Source organism: Athene noctua, chromosome 1, assembly GCF_965140245.1.
Source record: "Athene noctua chromosome 1, bAthNoc1.hap1.1, whole genome shotgun sequence".
Lineage (NCBI taxonomy): Eukaryota > Metazoa > Chordata > Aves > Strigiformes > Strigidae > Athene > Athene noctua.
In genome coordinates, this window is record NC_134037.1 from 93802797 (window position 1) to 93830383 (window position 27587).

Here is a 27587-nt window from a genome sequence, read left to right on the forward strand (position 1 = left end):
AACCATTATAATCTGATTTGATTTCCTGGGTAATGCAGGTTTATCCTTATCCTTTGTTCCTATCCACGCCGATACTATTAGCAGATGATTCTGATGAAAGCAGTACAAGGTTAAGTGGCATAGTAGTCCATAAAAAAAGCTCTATTTGTAGCTCCCAGATAAATATCAAAGAAATGGAGCCAAAGCAATACTGACCCTAATAAATTTAATGAGCCTTTTATACCAGCCCTGTAAGTAGCACTTCTCAAGTAGTAGTGGTCAGTAGGTGGAAGGTGCGACATGTACTGTACAGGGAGAGAAATGGTGCCACCTTTTAGTTACAGGACAGAAAATTATGCACATCAGTCCCAATCTATCCCTCAAAGCAGCCATATCACTGACACAGAAGACTGATGGCAAATCCATTTGCAAGGGGAAAAAAACAGGCCAAGTCATTAAGGATGTCAACATTCTGTATTTGCTAGATCCAGGAGTGAAGCACAAGCCAGGAATCCTTCAGGGGACATATAAGACACACACATGCCCATCTGCCACTGCCACAGGTGTTCTGCTGCAAATTACTGATTATGAAAAAATTTGTTAACAATTTCTGTTACTGCCAAGGAAACAGTGCTGCAGGAGACTTTTTCTTCATCAGTGTTACAGGTACAAAAGCCCAAATGAGGCAAATCTGAGTTGAAACACACGTTAACGGGGAATCACCATTCACTGCTGGAAAAAGAAGGAAACATCATTTTCCAAATGCAGTTGTGGACCATAATGAATCAAAAGCCTTCAGATCCTTTCTGGCTTTGAGGTACGAGTCTTTGCCCCCAGCTTTCTCGAAATTATTCTGCACATTGAACTTTGCTTTGCTGAATCTTGTATTCTCCTGAGGAGCAGTTTGCAGCTCGTGCACTGGAGTCAATATAGCTTACAAATGACAGTTTTGGAATAAGAAAATTGGAGACACTGACAAACTTGCAAAAAAAGCAGAACCATGGAAAACAGCTGTGCTTACTGACTGTGCCAGTTCTGGCCACTAGTGGTTTAAATAGAGAGGCTTGTGGGTATATTTGACATTATCCTTCAGCAAAGGGTGTCCGACCGGCATGGGTATTTTGCACCACTTAGGGCCCCTCTTCCAGATGGGCTTTGCAGATCTGACAGACCAGCAGGTCAGATACCTGTCAAAACAACAGAAATACATTTAAGTTTGAGACCGATCACTCAGAAGAGGTTCTGACTGAGGCAGAAGCAGGCACTGTAGCCTTTGCCTCCCCACATGACTCTTTATAAAACGAGTAACTGTGAGCAGAGCTCCTTCAATCCAGAAGGGATCATTGGACAGGATTTTTTGTTTGTTTTGGAACTTCTAAGCTGCACCTCTGTACTGAACCCACTGGCACCTCCTTGACTTCCAGTCTCACAAACAAATCAGGTGTAGCCTCTAGGCTGCTGGCATGTTGTCCATCTGCAGCTAAACTGGAGTGCCAAATCTTTTCATTGCAACTAAGTCCAAAACCGAATGCATCTGGACTCTATGGGAGGTGTTATTTCAACAGCTGGCCTCAATAAGGTAAACTAATTACAAAGGCTAAATTCTGTGAGAAATGAAGTCTCTAAAAAGGGATTTGTTTACTGTCGGCAGATAATTGGTTATTTCTTCTGCATGGGATGGGTTTCTGGCCTAGTCTTTTATTTTCGTATGTCCACATTTGCTTTAGCGTTCTCTGTACAATACTACTGCAGCTTGCTGGTGCAGGAAGTCAGAACCTACAATATAAGAGGTACTAGAATGGAATTATCATCACAACTACAAATCTCTGTGAAGAGCAATGTCTGGCAAATATCCTCTGCTTTTACCATTTGAAGTTTTAGACTTGGCTTTGCAAACACGCAGGGGATTTCAGATCCAGAATCAGTTACTGGAAGTCTTACCCTGTGGCTGGGTGGCCTGGAGTTTTGTTAGGCTTTAAATCTTTTGCTACCAGTAGAGAGGGGAATAGAGGTCTTCAGAGAAAGAGGAGTCTTTTCAGACAATAAAGATCCAAAGTAAAACCCTAGCATAATCTGCACAAACAATGCTCCAACAAATTAGAATTTGGAACAGACTGATAAACTTTGTCCAGCGATGTTTGCATGTCTCTGTTGAGTAATCCCATGGTCTTAATGTAACCTCAATCAGTCATCCTCTCCTCAAACAGCTTTGTTACCTTTTATTTGCATCGTGAAAATTTGAGATATTAAGAACTTTGGACAGAGACCATGTAATGCATTTGTCTGAAGGCATTTGGCACATTCCTGAGAACTACAAAGCAAGCTCGCTATGCCAGGCAGCTACAGACTATATAACAGCAGCTCATTTTCCTTGCACTTTTCTTCCTCAGCAATCCCGAAGAGCACAAATTGAAAAATGAATCACATTTGGAGGTTCCTGCCACTGAAATGAAGCCACTTCCAAAATGCTTTGCTTTTGCTTTGAGGAGTTTATGGTAGTTAAAACACCTAGAAGCAACAGCAGGAGGGATCTGGGAGACAACACAGAGCAAGATCAGCCACTTGTTCTCCTATGCGTGCACTAAATTGACCTTTTGACCTTTAATGTTATGTTAGTGGAATCCCCTATATAACAACATCAGGATAGGAAGCAGAAAAAGACTCTCCTGTCTCTAATTTCACATGCAAAGGGAGTTCAGAGAGACCAAATGCAGGTCCCCAGTTTGGAATCTGGCAAAGAACCATGGAAAGGCAGCTCCTTTGGGAGAAGCTGTAGGGGTACTGGATGGGCACATGGGGGTAGGTCCTTTTCATATTTCCCTTGCTGCAGGGGGAGGTCTGTAGTGCAAGTTTTGGTATCATGAGACTGCACTTACAGCAAAGGAGGAAAAAGAATCCCGAATTTTTTTAATGAATCAGTGGGCCAAGTGCAGTTCTGGTCACGTGTCCACACGCTTACGGGAAAGTGCTCCCGTGATAATAAATGATCTCACTGGGAGAGAAGTGAATGTGTGAATGTGAGATACACATCAATGCTGTGTGCAGGTTTAGACAGACAGTGGCTTTTTAAGAAATCCCTCTGTTTCTGTGTGGGGGCTGGAAGTGCACACCCCAATTCTGCATAGGAAGGAGGATTTAGTAATGGCCTGATTTTAAAGCTTTTGTTATTTCTCTTTTGAGCAGGTCTAATCCAGCCCTCTGGTCCAGGCTTTTGGCTTCCTTTGGGGACTGCAGGCTGGGGCTTTTCATTGTTAGCTGAAACACACATTTGGACGCTTTCCCTTCCTGGAGCACATTTGCTTTTAGTGCTTTTAATACTTGCTTTGTCCCAAACTCAAACTTGTCCTATTTTGTTTGCTGCCTCATTTTTTTTTTTTTTTACCTTGATTCAGCAGTGGCAAAAGCCTGATGCCTGGGAGCAGTCAGTCTACAAAGTTCCTTTTCCTCTTTGACTAACCCCAGTTCCTACTGTTTCACAGATTATTTTTTTTTCTGAGAGTAAAAACAATCCACAAAACTCACATGAGAGTTTCGAACCCCAGCACACACGGGACTTCTCTGCAAACTATTCTGTCCATATAAGGTAGTGTACCCCCTTTTCTAGCTAAGACACCCAACTTTCCATTGTATCCAACCATGTGGTTTGTCTTGGGGAGTTTTTAAAATAACCTACAAACACACACTGGCAGATTTTCTCTTGAATTTTCTCAACCAGCGGAGGGTTGTCAGGACAGAGCCTCCACGTGGATGCCAAATGCAGCTGGTCCAACAGTCTCCTAACCAGTTACCTCAGTGTGCAGAGCTCTTACTCTGGACAAAGTGGGACAAAACTGCCAGTCTTGGGGACCAGCAACTCACCTCGGGGCTCTTCTTGCCCCCTTGAGTACTGTAGGATCCTGGGCAATAACCAGAATCCCTAGACTCCAGCTGCACAAATGAGTAGCCTGGATAAAGCGTGATGGGAATCCTGGTGGGATTTCCCTGATGGGAAAAGGCAAGAAATAAACAGGATGGAAACAACTGTGGTTAGTCACCTGCAGTTGTTGCAGTTGCCTAAAATCCCTGTGGCATGCGGAAGTCCATTTCCATGCATTTTATTCAGTGGGCAGGAGGGCCCCAATGGCTTCCCACTCAGAGGCTGCCACTTAACACCTGGGAGTTTGCACAGGGCTTCCACGTGCCTGATGATGGAAATGACCTACCCATGGGGCAATTGCAATCCTGCACACAGCCCAAACACAGGCCATGCTGGTGCAGTTCAAGGCTGAACTTCTGAACCCTCATCGGACTTTTTCAATATGGCTTTTGTTTGGATTAAGAGCAGAAGGCAGAGGGCTACAAACTGCAGGAAGCTCTCGATCAAAGTGCTGGCAAGACTGCCTCCTCCCTGCCACATCCCTTCCCATGACACCTCTTGGCTTTGCTCACCTGCAGCCGCTCTGGCTCTTTGCTTTTGAATTCACATGCTATGAACAGCACAGTTTCCATGCAGATGAGAGAAACCACATGCTGCTGGAGTGAAACGCTGATAGCAGTGAAACCGGATTCTGCTCCCAGGGATGAGGTATCCACAGAGCCTGAGAACTTTGTAATTCATGAGGAGTTCATAGGGAACCTGACTCTTTCCTAACACACAGCAATTCCTTCAGTTCAGGTGATGGAGGAGGAATTGGCTTGGATATTATCTGTGCCAAGTTCTGTTCTTCCAGTAGGAATCTGAAAATGGAGCGGCAGCTGAGCACTCAAAATCACGTACTCCATAATCTACAGCACCTCTTGCTGACAGAGCTCAGACACAGGGAACATATGACATCCCTTAGCCCTTCTGGAAAGGGAACACCTTTACAGTGTTGTGCTTTAACCAGTATTTTGGACTTGCCAGAAGAAAATGAGTGCTATATTCACATTAAGAGAGCACCTAGATGCTGGCTTGAAGTCCATGACTGTTCTGGATAGGGTGTTAGTCCATGTTATCCATGAGACAACCTTCATGCTGGAAAGAAGACCGCTGAACTATTCAGGTTTCCATTCCTGAAAGTAAGGACAGAAATTTGACCTGCAGCTGTGCTTGACCATTTCCCAGATGGTTCTGGTGTGTGGTGGCCTGCATACACATGACTCAAGAATAGGAGAACAGTTTTCACTCTGTAGTGTGCTGGTGAAATTCCTGAGAACATCCTCAGCTTCATAAGCTAGTGAAAATATTTTGTTGCTTCAGCACTTAACTGGAACATGCCAGGCTGGGCACAAACGGATACAGAAATAACAGCAGGAAGTTATGAAAGGGAGAATTCAGGCTGAGGATGAGGGAACAATCCTTGGCTGCGAGACAAACTGGCTTGTGGAGTCATTCCTTGGAAACACTGAAAACCCCAGACTGGGCCAAACATGAGAAAATGAACTGCAGGGAGTAATTCTTCATTGATGGGGATAAACTTCATTGGTTTTCCATGTCCAAGTTCTGCAGACAAATGATATGGAAGAGAGGGGGAGGACAGTAGACTCAAGAGTTTATGGATGATGTGGGTACTCCCATGGCTATATTTCTTCAAAAGAAACCAGAGCTAGTAAAGCAGTTAACTGGAAACGTTCATGAGCTATCACTGTCAAAACCAAATCAGGCAGAAAGAGAAAAGGCAAAGAACTGAAGTCCAAGGAATGAAAAATATCATGGTTAGTCTCACCTGGATGCTGTCCCACCTGCAGGGGGTAGAAGAGAGAGCTGTGGAGCACTCCCCAGTTGAATTCGGACCACAGGGTGTTCCCATACATCTCTTACCACCCCCAGGACCACACAGCTTGGCTCAAACTGGCATTTCACTTTCATGTTACACCATTTTCTGCAGTTCCCAATCTTGTCCTCTACGTTACATTACATCCTGAATGGGTGATCCCATGTGCTAGACAGCTGGATGATCAAGAATAAGGCAGAATCTGCAGGCCACTACTTCCCAAAGCATTCTGCTCTTCCTCTTGCATTCCAGAGGTAGAAACAGGATCAGGAGAGGGTGGGTAAGGAAAGGCCAGCTGCCAAGTGACCCAGTGCAATGCAAGGAAATTCTTACCTCTGCAGATAAATTTGGGACATGTAGGAGGGAATGTCCAAAATTTGTACAATGGAGACAATAAAACCACTTCAGAAAATAGAGCAGAGATTCTGCTGTTTGGAAAACATCCTGGAATAAGCACCAGAAGAGCACCTTATGGAGGGGCAGAGAAGGCAGAAGGGTTCTGGATGACAAATCCACACTTCAGATCACTAGGTCAATGGCAGGGCAGCACCCCTGACCCTCATTAAGACAGTCTGCTGATAGTTCCATACAGTGGCATGTTACATTTTAATCTTAGCTAGGTGCTAGCCAGTGCATGCCAGACACTTTGGATTTGAAGCAGGCTCACTTTAAACAGGGTGACCGTGACAGGGCCCAACATTCTGGCCAAGAGAGCCACAACTGCAGCCAAGGAAAAGCTGAAGAGCAGCTTTTCTGGTGCTCCCAAAAGTATATTTTAACACAACTCCTCAGCCCTTCTTTATATGCTTCCTTAGCACCTCTGCCCAGGAGCCATAGGGTTCCTCCCATGCAGCTGGCCTGTGCACTGTCTCAGGGGCAAAGAGCTAAGACAAAGCAGTTTTTCATCAGGCTGGTTCATCCCTCTTTTGGCAGCAGATGAAGCTGCTCTCAAAAATACTGACACAACCTTGAAAGAAGCCTGGCTAAAGGGAGCATCAACCAGAACTCTGCAAGACTGGAGAGAAATGAAAGAGATTTCTTATCCAAATGAAGTAATCTGCCAGACTTCAGCCAGGCAGGAGTTGCTCCTCTGAGTCTACATGCAGTAAGTGAACACTGAGGTCTGTATTATGGTAGAGATACTGGGCTCTGACTCCTGCTTCAAGTTACACTCCCCAGAATGAATCTCCCTCAGTCTCAGGTGGTGTGAGTGGAACCACTCCCTAAGGTTATCTTAGGCTTTCATCTTGGTCCTGTCAGTCTACCAGCTGATGGTGTAGTCTAATGTCAAGAGCTTTGCCATCAGCAAAACATTCTTCAGCTCAGTGTAAGATTTTCTGTCCACAGATGGTAGGAATTCTCATAGAAGTATGTGGGGTAACATCTGGAGTAGACAGTGACTTCTCAGAAATCCTTACTTTAAAAAAGTGAATAATTTCTCAGTTCAGAGCAAAGTTAGACAACAGATTGCGGAAGGGGTGAGCACTCAAAAGTACAGATAAAACCGAGAGAAATGCTGTCCTTCAGCAGGGCAAAGCTTACTGTCACAGTCTTGAGACATGCTATCTATCTTCACAGTGCTCTGTCTACTCTTTTCTCCTCGCACCTTCCTAGTTTAGAACAGTATAGCAGGAACTGTCTTCTGTATGCAAAGCTGTCTTCCATGTGCAATGCAAGCTCCTGATGTTAGATGACAAGATCCTGATAAGAGAGCAAGTGCAGATGAACAAGGGGGAGACACCAGGAATGGAGGCCATGTGACTGAGAATGAACTAAATTCACAGTATACCGCATACTACTAGTCCCCCGTGAAAACTATCCCTCTCAGTTTGCAGCCCTGATACAGGTTTGTCTCCATCTCTGTTTGCTGGCTTGTTGCTGCATGACTACTTTCTTTTGGCCAAGGAGGACCAGACTCCTGCAGAGCCAAGAAAGTGACACCTCTTTCACCTTTGCAAGCATTGGTGCACATCAATGGGCATGCTGTTGTGCCAGGATCCCCGATTCCTTCACAGATCAGGTTAAAGGCTTCTCAGGCAGCTGGTGACAATTTGATAGCTCCAGCATCTACAACATGGGCACTTCAGTCTGCTCCTGAAGAGTGGCTGGTGAGGGTTATTTTGGACAGAATGGTGTGCAGAAGAGCGTATTTCAACATATTTCAACACCACACTCACAGTAGACCCAGTGGTGAAGCAAAAAGCCATCATGGCAGGCAGAACCAGAAAGCACAGGGGCCGGTTAAACTGATGTTAAGGAATGTACGTTACCTGTGTTTCTGTCTTGAAAGAGCTTTAACGGGGCGCCCAAGCATATTATGAGGCACCTCCGTTTCTCACCATTGGCATTCTCAGGGCTACAGCAGCAGTGCAAAAAGGTATTATCTCTCATCTAAGCAGAGAGGTAAAGGTGACTAGAGCAGCCAATATGTCTATCTCAAGAACTGAAGCTCAAGAGTTTGGAAAATACATCAGTGAACTGTGCAATGTACTGCCTGTTATAATAGATTCTCTGTAGATCCTGTTGATCTTTTCTTGAACTGGCACTTAAAAACCGAGCAGACACAAATGCAGTGAAGAAACAGGCTAATTTAGGCGTGCAGCTCTGATATTATACGAGGCAAGATTAGAGGACGACCTGGTCATGTTCTCATGGCATTGAACAAGGCAGCTTGTTCCTCTCAAAAGTCCCGGCCTGATTCTGCCCCTGTCCTCCCCTGCCAGCTTACTTGCATATGGCAGCACCACAGGTTGAGTGCTTCCCTACTACAGACTTACAAACAGCTTTAGAAACAAGTACAGCAGCAAAGACGAGGTAAGCTTGGACGAGTAATTTTTGTGGGAAACTTTTGATAAGAGCTCTGGCTTCATTCCCAAAACAAGTACTGGTTGAATGTCTTCAGCATGTGGGTACCCTTCAGTACTCCCTTCAGGCTAGAGGAAGAAAGCAGTCATATCTCCTGCCTTATGTGGTGCCAGCTATTGTTCCAGAGAGCAATGCGAGAAGTGCAGGTGCAGGTACGCACAGTCAAAACTCTCAGAGAACCACAATGGCCAAGATTTCGCAAGGCTCCAAGAGCTTCTCCCTTCTAGCAGGAAGACAGTATTCTGAGGCACCAGGAGAGCACACCCAAAGTATCCCTGCACTCTATCCTGGCTCTGGGACTCATTTGTTTAGTTCCAGCCCCACCACCAAAACTTTCAATCCGATTTATCTCTTTTTCTCGTCTCCACCCAGACCCCAAAGCCTGCCTATTTCAATGCTGTTCCATCTCGTCAGCAACAGCTCTGCTCTCTTTCTGAACTCTGCTTCCACCCTGCTTGCTACGTTCCTTTGCTGGGAAGAGAAAAACAAGGGTGGTGTAGGGAGGGACTAGCAATGCAATAGGGAGGGCTTGGATACTAATTTACACTTTAAATCTCTTAATTTTAGAGGTGTAGCACACCTACTTGCATGTAGAAAGTATCCAGAGGTAGCTGTTCTTTGTTCTCACTAAAAGTCTATGGAACAATTTATAAGAGTCAGGCCATTACATCTGGAGTACTGGTGTAATTCCAGCAAGATACAGGATTTACCATTTCCTGTCTCAACCTGCTGTACAGGGTTGCTATGTGAATGCTAACTAGGTAACGCGCTCCACCCCAAAGCTGCTACATAGACACAGCTACTAAAGAATCCCAAAGACTTGGTAAGACATAGGAAAGAAAAAGTTTTCAGGGTTGAAATATCTGATGGCTACAGAGCTGCATCGAATGTAGAGCCCTTGAATTTGATCCTCACTGATACCCAGTACATAGACTGCCAGCATCCAAGGGACATTTCCAAAAACTCGCTTCAAATCTCCAGCCATCCCCAGCCCTGCAGCCTAAACTCTCCCAGCAACAGCCCCATGGCCTCTGGTAACCCCATGGCTTGCTAATGCGAGGTTCATAAACCGCTCTGACATCCCCATGGAAACAGAGTGTGAGGTCATAAACAGGGGATTAGCACCTCTGAGTGCCCAGCACAGCACAGAAGGCGGCCGCAGGCTTTCCCTTTGCCCACCAAAGGCCAGGGGCCATTCAGGCCGGGGAGGGGGAAGAGACCCTGTTGCATAGGAAGGACAGGCAGAGGGCGAATCACTGACTGGGGGCAATGGGGACCGAGCAGAGGGGAACAGGCTTGTGATGGGCCCCTGCTAGCTGCTCAGCCTCCCACTAACTCCTGGTACCCCTCCTGGGCATCCTCCTGCTGCTGGGGCCAAGCACCAAAAGGCTCAGAGAGAAGGGAATGCTCAGCCTGGAGAAAAGAAGGCTCATGGGTGTCTTACCAATGTTAATAAATACCTGAAGAGAGGGTGTAAAGACAGAGCCAGGCTCTTCTCAGTGGTGCCCGGTGTCAAGACAAGAGGCAATGGACACGAAACACAAGAAATTCTGTCTGAATGTAAGAAAACACTGTCTCAGCACGAGGGCTGTTCTCTGGAACATGCTGCCCAGAGAAACTGTGGAAGGTCCATCCCTGGAGACACTCAAAACTGGACATAGTCCTGGGTAACCTGCCTGAGCAGGGTGTTTGCACTAAATGATTTCCAGAGGCCCCTTCCAACCTCAACTACTCTGTGATGCTGTGACTCCATCTCTGTGGCAGCCTCCTGTGACTGCCCCACTGAGCGTTAGTGATGAGGTGAGTGCAGCTGAGGAAGGGAGGGCAGACTAACAGGTGTGACAGTTTTAATCCTGTGTGGATAAATGGTTTGAATGAGATGTGGTTTCTCCTTAAAAGACAAGAGAATACTGTGACAGACCTTCCTTCTCTGAAATGCTAAGAATACTCTGAGCTCTGTTGCCTGAGGCACGTTGTACCCAGTTATAAGGAACTGCTTTTCCTCTCCCAATCTATTCCTGAAAAAAAAGAGATGTGGAAAGACAAGACTATTCACCTGTTGAGCTTGGGTTTCTTAGGAATATGCCCTTCAGGCAGTGGAGGCCTGTGGTTTGGCAACAAACCTGAAACAGAAAAAGAAATGCGTGAGAATATTTTGTAGGGCTTCCTTGCCTTTATAGCATCCGGAAGTTACATTGCACCTCGCAGGTCAGGCAGCCCAGGTCCCCACTGAGACAGCAGAGCAAAAACACAAGAACAGTAGAAAGGGTATTTTACCTTCAGTCATTGCTGAACCTGCACCCCAGCCAAAGAGAAGCTAGGAGGTTCTGCTGGGTATAGAGAGGAAATACAATAAAGTCACAGCCACTTGGGTTCATTAAAGAGGCTTTTTGAGAGGACATTGAGCACAAGCGTCCAATCAGATTTCATCTCCAGGATGAAAATCTGCCCATTAAAATTCTGACCCATTTAACTTGGATACAACTCAGGTACCAGGCATAAAGATCAGCACAATACTCTGCATCAACCTGGGTCCCACTGCCAGGGTAAAGCAAAAAAGTCTTCACATGGCAGATGGTAGACAGGTGCATGTTATTAACAGGGTAGGTTAAGCTTACACTAAATCAAGTAATTTCAGAAGCTGGTATTTAATCTTTAATTATTAGAGATTGAGCCACTTTCCCAGATCTTTCTGCAGTGGTAGACTTATCTACAGAGATAAATGTCTGCTGCCAAGGCAGGAGCCAAGACACATATCAAACAGAACAAATGGTCTCTGGTCCATCATCCTGTCCCAGCACTTGGACCATAAATCAGTTTGCTAGGTGACTGGACAATGACATCTCACTGAGCTATACTAATTGGGTGGGAGATCCTTCTCAAGGGGTTCTGTGGGTACCCCACAGTAAGAGGTTGTTTCAGGAGGTGGCTAGGTACCTGCACGGTGAGCCATCTGCACACAGACAGCAATCTTCCTGTGCTCTTCCACACAGAGGCCTGTGATCCTTCGTGGCAGCATCCCTCCATCAGAACGGATAAACTGACTCAGCAGCAAGACATCCTGAGGGAGCAAAAGAGCAAAACCACCAGTGCTACAGCTACTTTAACTGCTGTGATTCTTAGGTGTTGCACTGACCCTTGCGCTGTGTACAGAACTCAAAGCAAAACAAAACAATGATTCCTTCCTACGCATTTTGGCTGCAGCCTGACAAGTGGCTTTTGCTTGCTGTCACTCTGCTTGCCAGCTTAGCTCACTAAGGTCACTCAGATGGTCCGAGTCTTCCCCTGACTTCACTAGTGTAAACACATGATGTCAGCTGCAATTCCTGCTACTTCACTGTCGCTTGCTCCAAGATTCTAGCTCTGATAATGTGTCCTAGGTACTCAGGCACAGTTACACAAGACCTACAGATGGATAGTGTTTACACAACTGGAAATGCCATCACAGCTGCTATCCTAAAGGTCAAAGATATGTTAGATCACCTCTGGTCTCCTCCTTGTTCCCTCAGAGCAGGATTGTTCTCTGCTATCTACTCCTCAAACTTTTACCCAGTTTCCCATGGTGGAACTTCCCTCATGTCTCTCTGGAGGGGTGGAGAGCAGAGAAACAGTCCAAGATCTTGCACGAAGAAGCTTTTTGTAAGAAAAGAATGTGTGCTGATGAGAAAGACCTAATAGGATGAATTGCTGCCTTCAGTCCTAGGACTGTGCGTGCATTAGGTGGGGCTGTTACAGTCACACTGGATGCAAGGAGCACCCGAAGCATGCTGAGGGTTCGTTTGTGATTCAAGAATCATTTAGATTACACTGATGTTGACCTTTCCAATTAAGAGCTCTAGAAATGTAAAGCACTCTTAATAAAAACAAAATTAAAGGGATCTCTAGGATCAGATAGTATCACAGGGCTAGGATGACAAACTTTTAAACACAGCAGGAACAGCTGTTGCACGAGTGTCCTATTAACTGCACATAGTGCAACAGCCCAGTATTTAGATACGTGCTCTCCATTTCCACACGCAGCACCAGTGCAATTGTACCCCTCAGGCCAATACAGGCAGGTCCCCTTGACATGCTGACGTCAGCATAAGTTGGCCCAAAGGGCCTCTGGAGATTATGTGCTTGTTTTTTTCCCCCATCTGTTGACAGATGTTGCTGGTTGATAGTTTACTTCTCCACTGCTGTTGTAAACATGTTCATAGTTGAGGTAGCTGGACCATGCAGAGGCTGCCTGCAGGCTGGATGGGACCTGCCAGCAAGCACCCTGACAGAACAAGAATTCAAACCAGGTACGTCAGCACTTTACACCCCCTGCTGTCTAGGGCAACAGGCAAGAACAAAGAGTACGTGTTGCTTTTCACGTTGGGTGACCCTGACTCTGCCTGTTGCTCACAGATTTGCAGACCTGCTCCCACCCCACTATCTTTGGTCTTCTACAAACAGCTCCCTGGAGCATTCATTTACTGCCCTTGCAAAGGCAATCACACGTGGATATAAAATGAGTATTCATTTTATCCAGATATCTAGGAAATACACATCCATCCCCATTGGACAAGACCAGCTCGGCTCTGAAGGGGCACCTGCTGGAATTCAGTACACCTTTCTGGTAATGACATGATTCTGACAGATGCTGTCATGCAAGTGTTGTAGTCAAAATTTAGAGGTTTTTTGTTTGGTTTGGGTTTTTCTGGTTTGTTTTTGTCCTTCCCCCTCCCTGCCTGCAATCCCACTCTCACTAATATCATCATGACACACAATTTTCCTCTTCCCTTATCTGGCTTCCTTTCTACCTCCTTTTGTCTACAATGAGTGTGATCAGACTGATTTTCAGATCCAGCCCCTTTAAAAACATGGCAGGTTAGACAACTTCTCACTGATACAAAGTGACTTAACAACCACCATAGAGAGTGATGTTGTATCCAAAGAACAAGAAAGGCACAGCTGAGCAACTAGCAGCAAGCTCCTGAGAGGCCATCTATGGTTAAAATGGAAGCAGTGCGTCCTCAGCCCAGCTAACACGTGGCCTTGCCATTGAGAACAGTAACCAGGGGACCGGTTGGTGGAAACTGGACAGAGGCCAGCCAAACACTCCAAGGGCGCTTTCAGCCACTCCTGAAATGCAAACGAATGGGATTCAGGAAACCAGAGCAAGACTCCATTCCCTTTTTTCCTCTTCTTTAGCCATCCAGTTCTCCAAATCACCAACAGCTAAATTTGCCATTTAGCACAAACATATCACTTCCCTAAGTGAAAAAGGGCTGTTCAGCTCCAAGTGCCTAGAGAGAGGAAAACTTTCTAGACTTTTCTACTAGTCTGCTGCATTACTCTGTGGGGAAGAGGAAAAAGGGATCTGATGGCAAGTTTGAGGCTGTTCCAGTCTTTGCAGTCATGAAAGCCTAAGTAGGCCACAGGCTCTTGTGAAGGGTGTGTGTGGTCCAAGTGATTTCTCGTATTACCACCACGCCTCATGGAGTCACAGGGTTGTTATCAAGTGTTTCCATGCAAAGGGGGGAGGTGGGAAGCAAAGGGAGATAGGCTCTCTTTTTCTCCCTGTGGAAAAAAACCAGGAAAATCCATTCTCTGTTATCATCTCTGTCCAACAGTTGTCACCAACTGACCAACACCCTTATGTGGCAGTCATTTCTTCACTGAAATCATCTATGCCCCAGCTGCGGCTCCGAACTGCACTCACGCCATTTGGCTTCAAATGCTGCACACTTGACAGAGGGTTTGTCCATTTCTGAAGATCTACACAGTTAACAGGTCAGGTGCCTCTCCCAGAGTACTCACACAGATGCATCTTACCACAGGGAGAAAGCAGACAGGTACAGCCAACTTTATGGGGCAGCTGTGGAGGGAAGCGAACAAGTATGTGGAACGGTCAAAGAAAAAAATATGTCTGGCAAGTTCTCACGGTGCCGTCATGTTCCATGAAATTCATATTTTGTGCTAGTGGACAGCCAAGCCTGTAACCACAGATTTGCGTTAATCACTGGACAGCTCCCACGAGGCTGCATCCAGATTCCCACCCCTGTAATCTGCAGCATTTGATGAAAACAACTTGGATTGAATTAATCGAGGGCTAATAGGCAAAGTTTGCAGTTTGGTTTCCCCTAATTGCTGCCAAAGCAAGATGACATATTTACTGCCTACTCAGACTAATGATGTTTGAAGTGGATAAGGGGGAAATGAAAAACAAGTTTAGCCTTCACCTCTAAAAGGGCTGGACAAACTTGCTAAACGAAACACTATGTACAGCACATTCTTGTGAATGGATGGCAACCAAAGTGCAGAGACTTCTCTGCATTTTAATATTTGCAGACACTTTGAAAAGCAGGATCCTTGACTGCTTACGTGCGATTCATTAAGACATTCATTTACCACAAGAGGAGTTCTGTCTGTGTAGCCAAATAACTACCGGGCTGTATCAGACAAGTCTGCCAGTCATTATTTCTAATTATACAAGAGTCTGGTTTTTCCTTCCTCCCTTACTCCTGAGAGCTGTATACCATTCTCCAGGCATATCATAACAGGATTACACGTTTCAATCCAGTTGCATCCTGACAATGACCAAAATAATTTTTGCATCCATTGGATGCGAAAAAACTCAACTGAGGTCTCAGTTTCAATGGACAGACACATGCAGATCACAGACTGTGGGAATTTATACCTTTGGCTCTGTTATCCTGAGCCTTAGCTGAGACTAAGGACTGAACTGGCAAAGACAACTGCAGCCCTCCACAACACAGCTGAGGCAGGTTGGAATCATGACCTGCTAGTGCTCACAATGCCTGTTCAGTTGATTAATAACTTTGGAGACATTGGTCCCCCAGTTCCCTGACAGCCAAAGTAACTCATTATGCCGCTACTTTAGACTGTGCTAGTTGCACATGACAAAAGGAAAGTCCTATGAGGTCATATTACTCAGCTCCCTCAGGGGCTAATTCAACACTTCCCTTTTCACAGTGCCTCATTCAGTCCAATTACAAGCGTCCCAAGCAAAAAAGCTCACACTTTCCCTTCTGTGCAACTGACTGATCTCAGCTTATCAATCTCAAAGGAACCACTGTGATCCATCTATTCTGATCTCTTTCCAAGCACAGATTATAGGTTATGCTGTATGAACTAGGCTATATCTTTAACAAAAATAGCTGTTCTCAATTTACAGACTTTTAGGACAATTAACCACCAGTGAGTAAATTGTGCCACTGTTTAATTACCCACACAGTTAAAGGCCTGCACTTTCTGATGTAAGCATTTCCAGATTCTGTTGCTCATCACTGCTGCAGAAAAAAAGAAAAAAAAAAAAAGCAGAGTGAGCTTTTGTTCAGAAAATGGAGATTTTATTCATCTTAACATTTAAAAGCCTGAAAATCCATGACTGCTACAAAGTATTCAAACATATAAGGGACTTATTCAAGCAGAAGAGGTGGTCTACTCCAGAACTGAAATTTCTTCTAGTTCTCATCAGCCCAACAGAAGAATGCTTTTAAATACTGAGGTAAGAAACTTCTGCAATTCTGAAATACCAGTTCATACTGCCCTCTTTACTTTTTGGTCCAGGTTCTCCTCTGCTCTACAGTAGGAGTACTGGATATATATACACCAGATGCATATGCATTCAACAACTATGTGACAGTCAGGATGGACATGTTCCTAGTTTGTCTCTCAGGACCACAATTTCTTAGGAACAATCTCAGCAATGATTCTTAAGACTCTTGCTGTAGGATCTCTCCTCACATTTGGTTTTCTCTTGCCTCCATACTGAGCAGTAGAAATCAGGATCTAAGAATCAAACTGAACTCAAGCGTGGAAGAAAACTCGAAACCTTAGTTCAGTCTGCAAACACACCTAAGATTCATGCTTTACATTGTCTGTTGGGACCAACAGCCTACTTCTAATCCAGGCTCTACAGCATCACATTGTCCAAAACGGCTTCTTTGGGTCTCAATGGCCCTGTTATTTATATGTGCAACAGAGTCTTCTACCACAGACAGCAGTAGAGAGTGAGTCTATATATTAATTTCCAAGATTTAATCTGCTCCCATGGCTCATTTCATCCCTGAGCAGTGGTTTATAGTTTCTCTGGAGTTGTTAATCTGTAACTTGTGGCATGCCTTCTGGAAATCTGTAGAACTACCCAATTTAATGATGCTGTTGACTCCTCACATTTAAACGTCACATAAAACTATATTAACCATAAGCAAGTATTTTTCAGTATAATTAGTCTGTTTTGATCACAATTTAGCAACCATGAAGAAAAGAGTTGCAAGAAATCACTGCATTCAAACATGGGCCACACAAAACAGATGTGATCTGGTTTTGTAGTACTTACCATACCTTAATGGTGTCTGCCATTTCTCCTGATTATCATCTGCAAATTCACTGTATTTTCAGCTTTCCCAGATTATTGAGAAACCAGAGCAGAGAACACTAAATACACCCCTGCCTCCAATTTATTTCACTGTTTTAATATTGCATTCAGCCTGAGTCAGAATCACTGACAACACTCAGATCCTTAACAACTTAATTTCTGCAAGACAGGCTTTGGAAAATATTTAAACTGATATTTCATTTACATCTCACATCTGTTGTTTCACCTGCCTGCAGTAGTTGCAAGTATTTTGTCTGGCACTATAGCTGTACTCATGTCTTCATAATTCATGAATTATAATAGTCATATCCAACAGGTTATTTGGTTTTACTCCTACTTGATGCTATATTACTTGGAATTTGCAATGTTTGAATTAGTAAGTAATCAAAAGCATCATTCTCCTTCCTCTCTCAACTACTTAACATTTCACTTGCTATTTTCAAATCATTTGGTGGTTCCTTAGGTTTTTTGTAAAGCTTCACTACAAGTGAAGAAATATATTTGTTAGCTAATTCCCTTAAGGTCTTGGGGCTACATGCAATCCAGGCCTACTGGATAATTCAATGCTTAAGTTATTTCTGTACCTGTTTTTTTCCTGTTGTTTTACATTTGCAAGACTACCATTACTACCTAGATATTAAAACATAATTTTTCTTTTGTGTGTATGCGCTAAGACTTCATGCAAGCAGCTTAGTCATTCTGCAGGCAAGATGGCTTTCAGTCCTCTTTTCCTCTCATTAATAGACCTTTGTTCTCACAAAGATTTATTTTCCTCCGGATGCATTTGTATCTCTCACCCTAATCCTATTGACATTAACTTATTCTGAGTTTTCTGTTGGCTTATCTTAGTAACAGCATGTTCCTGTCTGGTGGTCTTCTTTTTTAATTCCACATACTGGGTTTTTAGCTTGCAAGGGGAACACTTAGTCCTTCTGTAAACTCTGTTTTTGAATGACCTATTGTAAATTTACATTCTGCATCTTCTATCTCACGCTTCTTAAAGTGTTCTTGACCATTGTACTTTTGTTTTAAAGCATTAGAGGATTTCCCTCTCACCTTCTACATTTAGTGTTAGTAATCCTCTCATTAGTTAATAAACTTCTCATTAGCATTTCCTGCAAAAAGCTTGAATCAAACCTATTTCTTCCATCGCAAGGAATGTAAACACGTATGCTCTCCTTCATATTCACTAAGTTTTAAAAGTTACATAAAGCTCGTTATTACCTAGGTGGACCCAGTAAGAAATTGTAGTGCTTGAAGATACATAATTGATCTAGTCAAGTCTTTTGGTCTCTCTGGAGTTAGAACAGGCCTGAATCAGTTGACTAAATGTTGCATTCCAGTTTGATTCTCCTGGAAGTGCAATTCTGAAAAGCAGCTGGGCATAGAAGAGATATATGGCCTTCTTGGATCAGATGGCCATGTGTGTAAGTCCAAACCTCCTATTTGATATGAGCACATCCTTCTTTTTCCCAGGAACACCATCACCCAAGGCAAACAATTACTATGTAGGAAGCTCTTGTGACACTCCAGAGAAGCAGAGATGGAGATAATTATCTTTGCTACACCCAGATGAGAGAGGCAGGTTGTACAGTATGCAGATCTGAAAGCAATATTTATCTAGCTGTGAGGATGGGGGAACTCTCCTTCATTAAACTTACCACATAATCATACTTATGCTTCAGGTTCCAGCGACAGATGGGACACTGGCCAGAGGGGTTTGGAGGAGTTGGTGCTTCAGCATCCTCTATAATTCTCCCTTCAATCTAGGGAACAATTCAAATGATATAATGATCAGGCATGGTTTAGACCTCTACCTGCACCTGTGACTTGGGGAATACTTTTCATCAAGTCCACAACATGTTGATCAGTATTGTGTGAATGTAAGGGGAACAGTATCTGAATTATTCAACTCGCTTATATATAGATATAGCAAGCACTTTGGTTATACAGACTATGGGGAGAAGAACAAAATCAAAGAGCACAGAGAACCATTTGGTAAATTCTTATATATATTTTACTAAACATAAACTAGTTCACAGTCAGCGTGAAGTTCTCATATTCACCTGAATTCCATTTATTGAAGCACTCCTTTGAACCACCATGCCCTGAAATTGTAGTGGCTCTTTAGCCAAAAGCTTTAAACCACATTTTTTCTGGGAATATGATAATGTCACAGAATAGCAGAAGCATACTGTAGATAAAAACATGCATGGGCTTGCTCGATTATAAATCACCAATGGAAAATTCTGAGCAAAAGTTAAATTTAAGAAAGGACTGCTAGGAGATGTCTGTGGGTTTGTGTTGGTGGTTTTTTGCTTTTGTTTTTTAATACACCAATATTTTATCCAGTTTAATACCCTGAACAATTCCTTTACGACATAATTTCATAATCTCTTCTATCTCACTACAAAATGGTGACATCTAACACTCAAGTTTTCTCAAGAGTAACATGCAAAGATATGTAGAAGGTGCCTGTGGGAAGGGCTTGAGAAATTTGTTTTCTACATGTAGGTATGTTAGGAATATGAAGTGCGCTTGTCTTTTTTTTAGGTCATGAATAGAAGCAAGAGCTATCTCAAATTGCAGCTGGACAGAAAAGACAATAAAACTAGCCTTTTTTTTTTTACAAAATACTTTAGAAGTTTCCTCTGGCCAAATTAAGATTAAAACCAGATTTTGAACACCAGCTGACAGCCTGAAATAGTGCTAGCACCAGAGAGTTTAAAAAGAAAGTCTGTGTGGAATGCAATGTTACTCTTAAGAAAAAAGCTGACTGTTTTAGACTGAACTGTCAGGTTCTGTACCTGAAAACCTGGGAAGAGAAAAGCATGTCATTTTCTGTAAGTATGCATGGGAAACTGGCATCCAGCTGAACTGTCAGAACTATTTTATGCCATTAATTTGCATCCTTCTTATCTACTGATGACAAAATGGAAACAGATACATTATTTGTAGTTCAAGCATCTAGCTACCTCAAAGAGAGAGAATATTGTCAATTTTTAAGTAAGATTCCTCCACCCACAAGTAGAACAGACAGTTTTACAAAAACAAAAAAGTAACTATGAATACAAAATATAGGCCAGCATCTCATTTTCTATTCATCAGTAAAGTTGTCTTCTGGGGAGCTGGTCTTGATTCTTGCTATTCTGGCTTCAGTCCGTTCTTTAACTGTAATTCCATCTTGGAAATGAGTTAAGATTCAGAATGCTATGTCAGAATAATTTTTTTCTTAAGATAAATTTCAGTGTACAGTTTTTGGCCATTATTCCTCAACTACTTTCATACTGTTAACCGACTCTATTATTCTTCTGTTAGAAAGAGGGAATATAGGGGCTCTACAATCTCATTATGCTGATGAAATCCAGATTTCTCTGGGATTCATTCATCTTGTTCAAGTCAAACATTTCCTTCAATACTGATAAAAGCAATGACACATAGAAAGATGGATTCAGAAAAGACTGACATAGAGTTGGTAGGATAAATGGAGTGACCAGAGAATATGCTGAGAAATGTATCGGCCCTTTGGTTGGTCAATTTACACCATTTGTTACAAGATCTTCCTCATCTAGGGGCACTGACAGATATTAAATTGATGCTAGGATCAATCATCAGTAGAAATATCCAAATATCCCTTATGCTTCTACAAAGGGCCAGGAAGAATTATTTTTGTAAAGGGTTCTGCTCCTACAGTATATAAAGGGTTCTGCTCCTACAGTATATAATTTTTTTACTTCAAGCCTCAGTTAATGTATTGGAACTTTGTGATAATAATTCACATCCCCTTTGAAACTGACTGAGCGCAAAGTACAGCAATCCACTGCATGTATTGTGTTGGTGTGCACACTCCTGACTTGGTTAAAACAGCTTCAAGGCATGCTTGCAAGCTCTTCAGATCTCTGGGAAAAGATTAGTAGTCTGGTACTTGTAAGAGAAAAAAAAGAGACTTTCCATCACATCTACTGTCACATCTTAAATTTATTTTTGTTGACAGGCTTAGAGATCTTGCTAACTGCCATACTCTATTTGATATTATATAGCTAACATAAGTAACCTGCTCCATTCAGGTTTTAAACAAGGCTTTCAAAGGCATGAACAACCAAGTTTTGTCGGTTTCATTAGCAAGCAAAAAAGTTTGCCCCTTCCTTATTATTTATGTATATATAGGTTAGCATTTAGTTGCACTCTCTTCTAGCTATTCCCAAATAATTCCTGCTCCTCTCATCATATTTACACATTTCACAATATCTGTGTTATTTGTCTCCAGCTAAGACATAGATTACTACTGGCCTACATAATGTGACCAGAATAATGCAATCTCCTTTCACCTCCCAGTAATGTCAGTGCTTCTTCTAAACAATGACAGTTCTCTTGATAAAGTGCAACAGATCACATGGTGTTAATTAAATAAAATTTTAATTCTACGGCTTTGGTCTTTTTCTTCCTGTCTTAAACCATAGCTAAGAAAAAGCTCTTTTTTATCAGTTACTTCACAGTTTCTGGTTTATTTTCAGGAGCAGTCTTCCTTTAGTATTTAAGGTCTTCCTTTGACAATACCTCTTTCACGGAAAATTTTTTCTTACCAAGTGTGTTACTAGGTGTAAGCTTTGTATTACCTGCAGTCACTATGGCACACACACAGTGATTAACACAACACAGGTCAAAAGCAAGTGATGTGCATTTCACTCTACCAACACAGAGCAATCCTGCGATGCCACACAACGTTGTTAGCCCAAAGTGAAGTGACAAAGCCACTGGGCAAACCTCCTTCATGCCTACCCACACTCGAGATGATGCCAAGTGTCACTACTTTAAGAAACAAAGCCATCTGAAGAACTGCCTCTTGTGTTTTGGGTCCCAAATGCCTCTAGTCATGGTTTCCAACTTTACCAGCGGTATGGCAAGGTGTTTGGTACTCAGAGGTGGCTGACTGGAGCCACCCATCACTAGCAACAGGGTCACAATTTGGGAGTCAAACCCTCCATTCCTTACTTGCACTCGTAACACACTCCTACCTTGGTTTTGCTTTCACACCCTGAGATGTCTTTCAGAGAGAAATGAGACCCTTTTTTTTTTTTTTTAGCTTGGGGGATGGAGGGCGGACACGGACACACACCCTGAAGGAGAAAGACGCAGCGGCAAGGGCAGCTACTGAGGAAAAAGAGTGCAGAGACTTACTGTGGTCGTGTTGCCTTCAGTCACCTCCACGACTGCAAATTAAAAAAAAAAAAAAAAAAAAGAAGAGAGGGCAAACCTGAGATTCATTCAGACTAAAAGAAACTACTTTTGAGGGGAGAAGGTGAAATACAGAGAACTCAACCGTCTCTCCCGACCGCGGCGAGGCAGCGGAGTGCGAGGCGGTGCAGGGCAGCTGGGGGCCACCCCTAGACTCACCCTCCCGGAGGGCTCGGACTGGTGGCGAAGCCCAACCACTTCCAAAGAACCCGGTGAACAACCGCCTCAACCCCCCGCGCAGCAGGCTGGGCGCCGCCATCTTGCCGTCGCCGGCGCTGCCGTCACTCCCGCTTCCGCCGGCGGGAAGGCGGGCTCTGCCGCCGCCATTTTGATGCGCGTCTCTCCCCCGCCCCTGTCACCTGAGGGGCAGGAGGGGGCGAAAGTCCGTTATTCTCCTACCCAACATCTTCCCGCTGGCATGGTTTTCCTTATTTCTGTTTGTTTGTTTGTTTTATGGTTTTTAGTTGTTGGGGTTTTTTGTTTGTTTGGGGTTGTTTTTTGGTGTGGTGTTTTTTTTTTTTTTTTTTTTTTGAGCTTGTATTAGATTGGGATGGAGATGAATCTAGAGGTAGTGCTGGTTTTGTGTTGTGGAGGCCTGAGCTACGGTCCAGCCACAGTTTCTGAGTCTTGCCTTGCTCTCTAGTGAGAGGAAGAGCAAGGGGTGGTTTAGCTTATACTATGTGGTGGAGAAGCTCCTCTGGATGGGCTCGAGGGTGACTCCTGCATTAGGGGGTGTTTCAGGCCAGCTGTGGGATCCAGGGAAGGGATCCTGTTTTAAATCTGCCAGTTTCATATCTGTATCTGCCAGGGATGCTGAGGTCAGTGCATGTTCCTGCACTGGGTTGTAATTCAGCAGGTGAAGATTTGAAGCAGTATTTTGCCAGGACTGTTGTAACCAGTTGGTCCAGTTTAGATGCTTTCCATTTTTGTTTTAATATCACTTGCCTTTGGCAAGTCTCAGACAGCTTGTAGGCTTCTGAGAGATCACTTGTCCCATCGTCTTTCATAGCATGCCTCATCTCGTAGCTTCTTCTACTTGCCTTAGGTGAAAGGTAACCTAGAGGCGGCATTTGAGGAAGTGTGTCAGATAGCTGGGACTTTAGATACCAACAAACCATTCGTCTTAGATGATAATGCTGTATCTTCATGAACAGCGTACTTAAGGTTGAGTTGAACTGTACTCAATGGCAAAGGTCATTCATGAGGTTTCCCCAAATGCTTGTTTGCTTTGTCTTTATTTCAACTCATTAAAAAAAATCCAGGAAGCACAATTAATGGAGTGAGAAAACAATCCCTTGGAAGACATGTGCACTGATAGATATTCATGCCTTTCTATTCCATCAGTGGTCAACAGTGCTCATATGATGTTCTGTACATTTTTCTGAGTTTTTAGCTAAAATGTGGTGTAAAATATGAATTGTGACATAAGTGTAAAATTTAATTAAAAATAAAATTTGATCTTCCTGTCTCAGTTCTTTCACCTCCTTCCTCTTGTGTGTTACATGTCTGTCTTTGTTGCAGTCCAATTTGTAAATCTCTTTCTGTGGCAGATCTAAGTACTCAACCCCGGGACTTTCCAAAGAAGTGGGAATGAAGGCAGGGCTTCTGTCCAGATTTTTGTGCTCTATGCCAAGCAATGAAAACAGGGCCATCCCAGTTATTCAGAGAATAAATTGAGTAAGAATGCTTGCCGGAAGAGATCTCTTCCTCTCTCGCCGCATTATGCTATGTAATGATTTCTAGAAGCAGGGTGATCTTTAGCTTGTCCAAAAGCTTAAATATAAGAGCCAGACAAAATATTTACTGCCATCCAGTCTAGGGATGACTTCCTTATGAGGAGAAGGAACATTGCTAGGCACAGTGGTAGAGTGATGTCAGGTTTTTATGAGTTTTTTTTTTCTTTTTTTCTTTATATAGAGAGTTTTATACTGGTGAAAGGAGTTTGTCTGCAACAACCTAACAGGAGAGTTTATTCAATGGCTTAAATTAAATGCATTTCTTCTGCTGACTTCCTTACCTCTTGTGATGGGGAAAACTAAAGGGCTGACTCTTTTCATGGGGTAGAAACCAACAGTTGTTAAGCACGGTGCTGGCTCACCATGGTAAAGATATGTAGACAGAGTGTTGGGGGCTGGTCAAGAGTTTCTTCGTGTTGCAGGACTTTTGATGCAGCTATTTAAACAGCACTATGGCTTTTGGTTGGACAGAAAGAGGCCAGCAATATGGTGATAGTTCAGATTAAGTATTCCGCTTGCTTGCCTCACCTTCAAACAAACGCTGTCTCTAAAGGAGTTTAAGTGACACCTAATTTAACGCAAAGAAGGAAAATAGTTGCTTTCTTAAAAACCTGCAGTCTCTGGGTTGAGTGAATTGTCTCTTCTCCAGAGATGTTTTCGTTTTCTTCTGAGTATTTTCTACAACTGTTAGCAATGCAGACCATCGAGTCCCAAGGAGACAAACAAAGCATGTGCCAATTTGAGTTGGAGCCCATCATCTCTTTCCAAGTTTGGAAATTTGACATATTTCTGATTTCTTGCAGATCATTTCTGAATGTGTTTATTTCATCAAACACTTGTATTCAGGGGAAAAGAAAAAGATCCCTGAATACTATATCCATGTACACAAGAGAGAAAAGAAAGTGAGTTTCTTTCTGTAAGTCATGGTCTGTGATTTGTCAGCACTGCAAAGGGACAGTTTAAGATAGCACTGAACGTTTCCAAGGAACAGAATGGGATGTTACTGGCCATTGAAGAATGAGTCCTTTTCCTTTTGAATTAAAATTAAACCTGCGCTCCCGAATGTGGCTCTGATCAGGAGCAAGGAAATATCATATTTTAGATGAGAAACCTATGTCCTAATGGTTTATGGCCTCCAGGGATTTTATGGGACCTTTGTCAAAGAAACAATTTTCCTTTGTTTGAACTGCTTTGGGATTAGACATTGTAGATGTTCTTTTCATACTACTTTGTGTTCTGTTCTTGTCTGAAAAATGGAGTAAGTTTTGCTGTTTATTTCCTGTAATGCATTACTATTTTCTGCTTCCAACTACAGAAACTTTTCTGGTCCTTTGGGTGCTAATGTATGACATGTATATCTGCTCTAGAGCCTTATCCGTGCAAATAGCTTATGAAGGCTGAGGCTGTTCCAACCAAGCATGATTAAAAGTCATAGAAATTGAGATGGAAAAAGCTATTAGGTCACATAGTTCCCACACGCACCCCCAGACCAGTACAGGTTTGTTTCCAATGGTACATTTTTGGTGCTTTCCAGAAGGGGTCAGTGCAGGTCAGTGTTCACTTTGGATCTAACAGCCTGCGTCCCTTCCCCCTTCTTGAAAAATTAGGAAACCTGAATCTGGTGACAAGTAGGTTGTGAAATGTCTAGAATTTATATTATAGCTTGTAATTTGATGTTGGGTGATCAAATGCAGAAGAAATGTGTTCAAGAGTAACTATTGAAGATCCAAGATTTAAATGAGGAAATTTAATGAGCTCTTCAAAGTTACTTGTTAGCTATGTACATACATTAAATGCTACAGATCCTGAGGACTGTTCTGAGCATGCTCAGCTGTAGCGAGAAAGACACAGATTCACAGGTTTATCCTGTTGGGTAGTCCATACTTAGAAAAAGCATATTACAATAATATTTTATAGTTACATAAAAAAAAAAAAAGTCTGGATAATTCAAATGAAATTTCTGATTGTAAAAAACGAAGTGACAAAACCCCTCTTAAGTCTGAATAAGGGAAGAGAGAAACAATCCCGTTGCACTAAAAATGCAGTTCATCCTCCTCAACTGTTGCAATAGAGAAACCTATCTGAAGATTGTCCAGTGTCCTGAGTCTGTTAAGGCATGGAGGCTCCTGCAGAGTTCATCTCACATGTGTGAATCAGGTGTCCTGGTCGAGAGTGGCCACATGCTCATCATCAGGAAAGGCCTGCCTGTTCCACACAACAGCTTACCCCAAATGCCTGTGTTCATGAAGAAGTGACAACCAGCTTCTGAAACAACCTTCAGAGGGTGGAGGAGAATGATACTGGGACAGAAATTAATAATTTGAAGTGTGGAGGGCGATGAAAAGGTGGCTGGAGGTGGTAAGAAGAAAATGCTGCAAAGAGAGCAAGAAGAGATGGCACTCTGGTAGAAGAATGAGCGACTCACTTGAAAATAACTTGTTTATATTTTTAAGGTTTTCGTATTTTCCCAGTGGATATGGTTATTTTTCAAAGTAAAATAACCAAGTTGTAATTTCATTACGTTTCCTTCCAAGATTTCAAGCTAAGTGTAAACAAGAAAAATCCAGTGGGAAAATTAATCCAAGTTCCTTTTTCAAGAGCACTTCAGTTCTCATTCTCCCCCTGCCTCTCTCATATATTTTCACTGCTACCGTTCTTATACCCATTTTCTGTGGCATTGCTGACACCAGCTGAAATACCTCAGAGATGGCATTTGTTAGAGGGAGAAGCCTTACTGTCACTGAGGATCACTTCTGATATAGAAATAGTAAGTTCTGAGATTTTCAGAGTTTAAAAAATATTAATGACTTTTGACATTTTGGGAATGTTCCATATGGGCAAGTCAAAATGATAGAAAACAACTGAACCATTTGCACTGAGATTTGATCTCTGGCAATTAATATTTGGGCTGCATGAGAGAATCATAAGGAACAAAAACTCTGTAATAACACCATGGCAATCAGACCGGCAAACTTCCAAAGCTTTAATTTTTCCAGATGTTAAGTGCCTTTTTTTTCCAGCGCAGGTGAAGGAGGGACTTCAGAAAAACAGACAATGAAAAACATTGAATTTGTAAGGGTTGGTTGGTATAAAGACCACCACATCGTTGAATGTTCAGATGCCAGTGTGCTGAAACACAAGCAGTATTAATTTCCATTAAATTAAGTCAGAGGGTTTATCTACAACATAAAAATTAGATATGTTTTATATGTTTTAGAGTATTTTTATATGTTTTTACAATAAAAATGTTGTGCCTTCAGACGTTTCCAGGCTGCATTGTAAGAAATGCTGAGTTTGCCTTCAACAGCAGACGTGCTTGTAAATGGCAAGGATAAGCAGAAGGAGACCTGGAGTCCTCCAGTTCATTCACATGAGGGGGACCCTGCGGTAGTCTGTCACTGGGGAGTCACGAAAGCCTGAAGCCAGCTGTCTGCATCCGTGTTTTGTGCTGTTGGCTGCAGCACATATAGCCTTGACAATTTCTCTCTTGCTGCCACCAAAGCCTGAGTTTACCAGAGGCCTTGGGGCAGCGTAAGCAAAAACAGTGATGCCCAATGATTCCTTCTGGCAAACTGATGTGGTGCTGTAGAAACAGCTTCACTGAGTATTTGGTGCGGACATCTGCAAGCTTCACATCCCCGTCTCTGCGTGCACAAGGATCCACAAGCT

The 27587-nt window shown here is 43.0% G+C and overlaps 1 protein-coding gene across 1 annotated transcript; it reads right to left on the reverse strand.

Moving 5' to 3' along the window:
* Positions 1–440: 440 nt before the first annotated feature.
* Positions 441–22459, reverse strand: MRPS18A (mitochondrial ribosomal protein S18A). The gene is made up of 6 exons (XM_074896974.1): positions 22342–22459; positions 22126–22157; positions 18609–18713; positions 11514–11637; positions 10633–10699; positions 441–1166 (listed from the first exon to the last, which is right to left on the reverse strand). Exons 1-6 carry the CDS (start codon positions 22439–22441, stop codon positions 1022–1024), a joined length of 573 nt encoding a protein of 190 aa, XP_074753075.1. The 5' UTR covers positions 22442–22459; the 3' UTR covers positions 441–1021.
* Positions 22460–27587: the final 5128 nt, after the last annotated feature.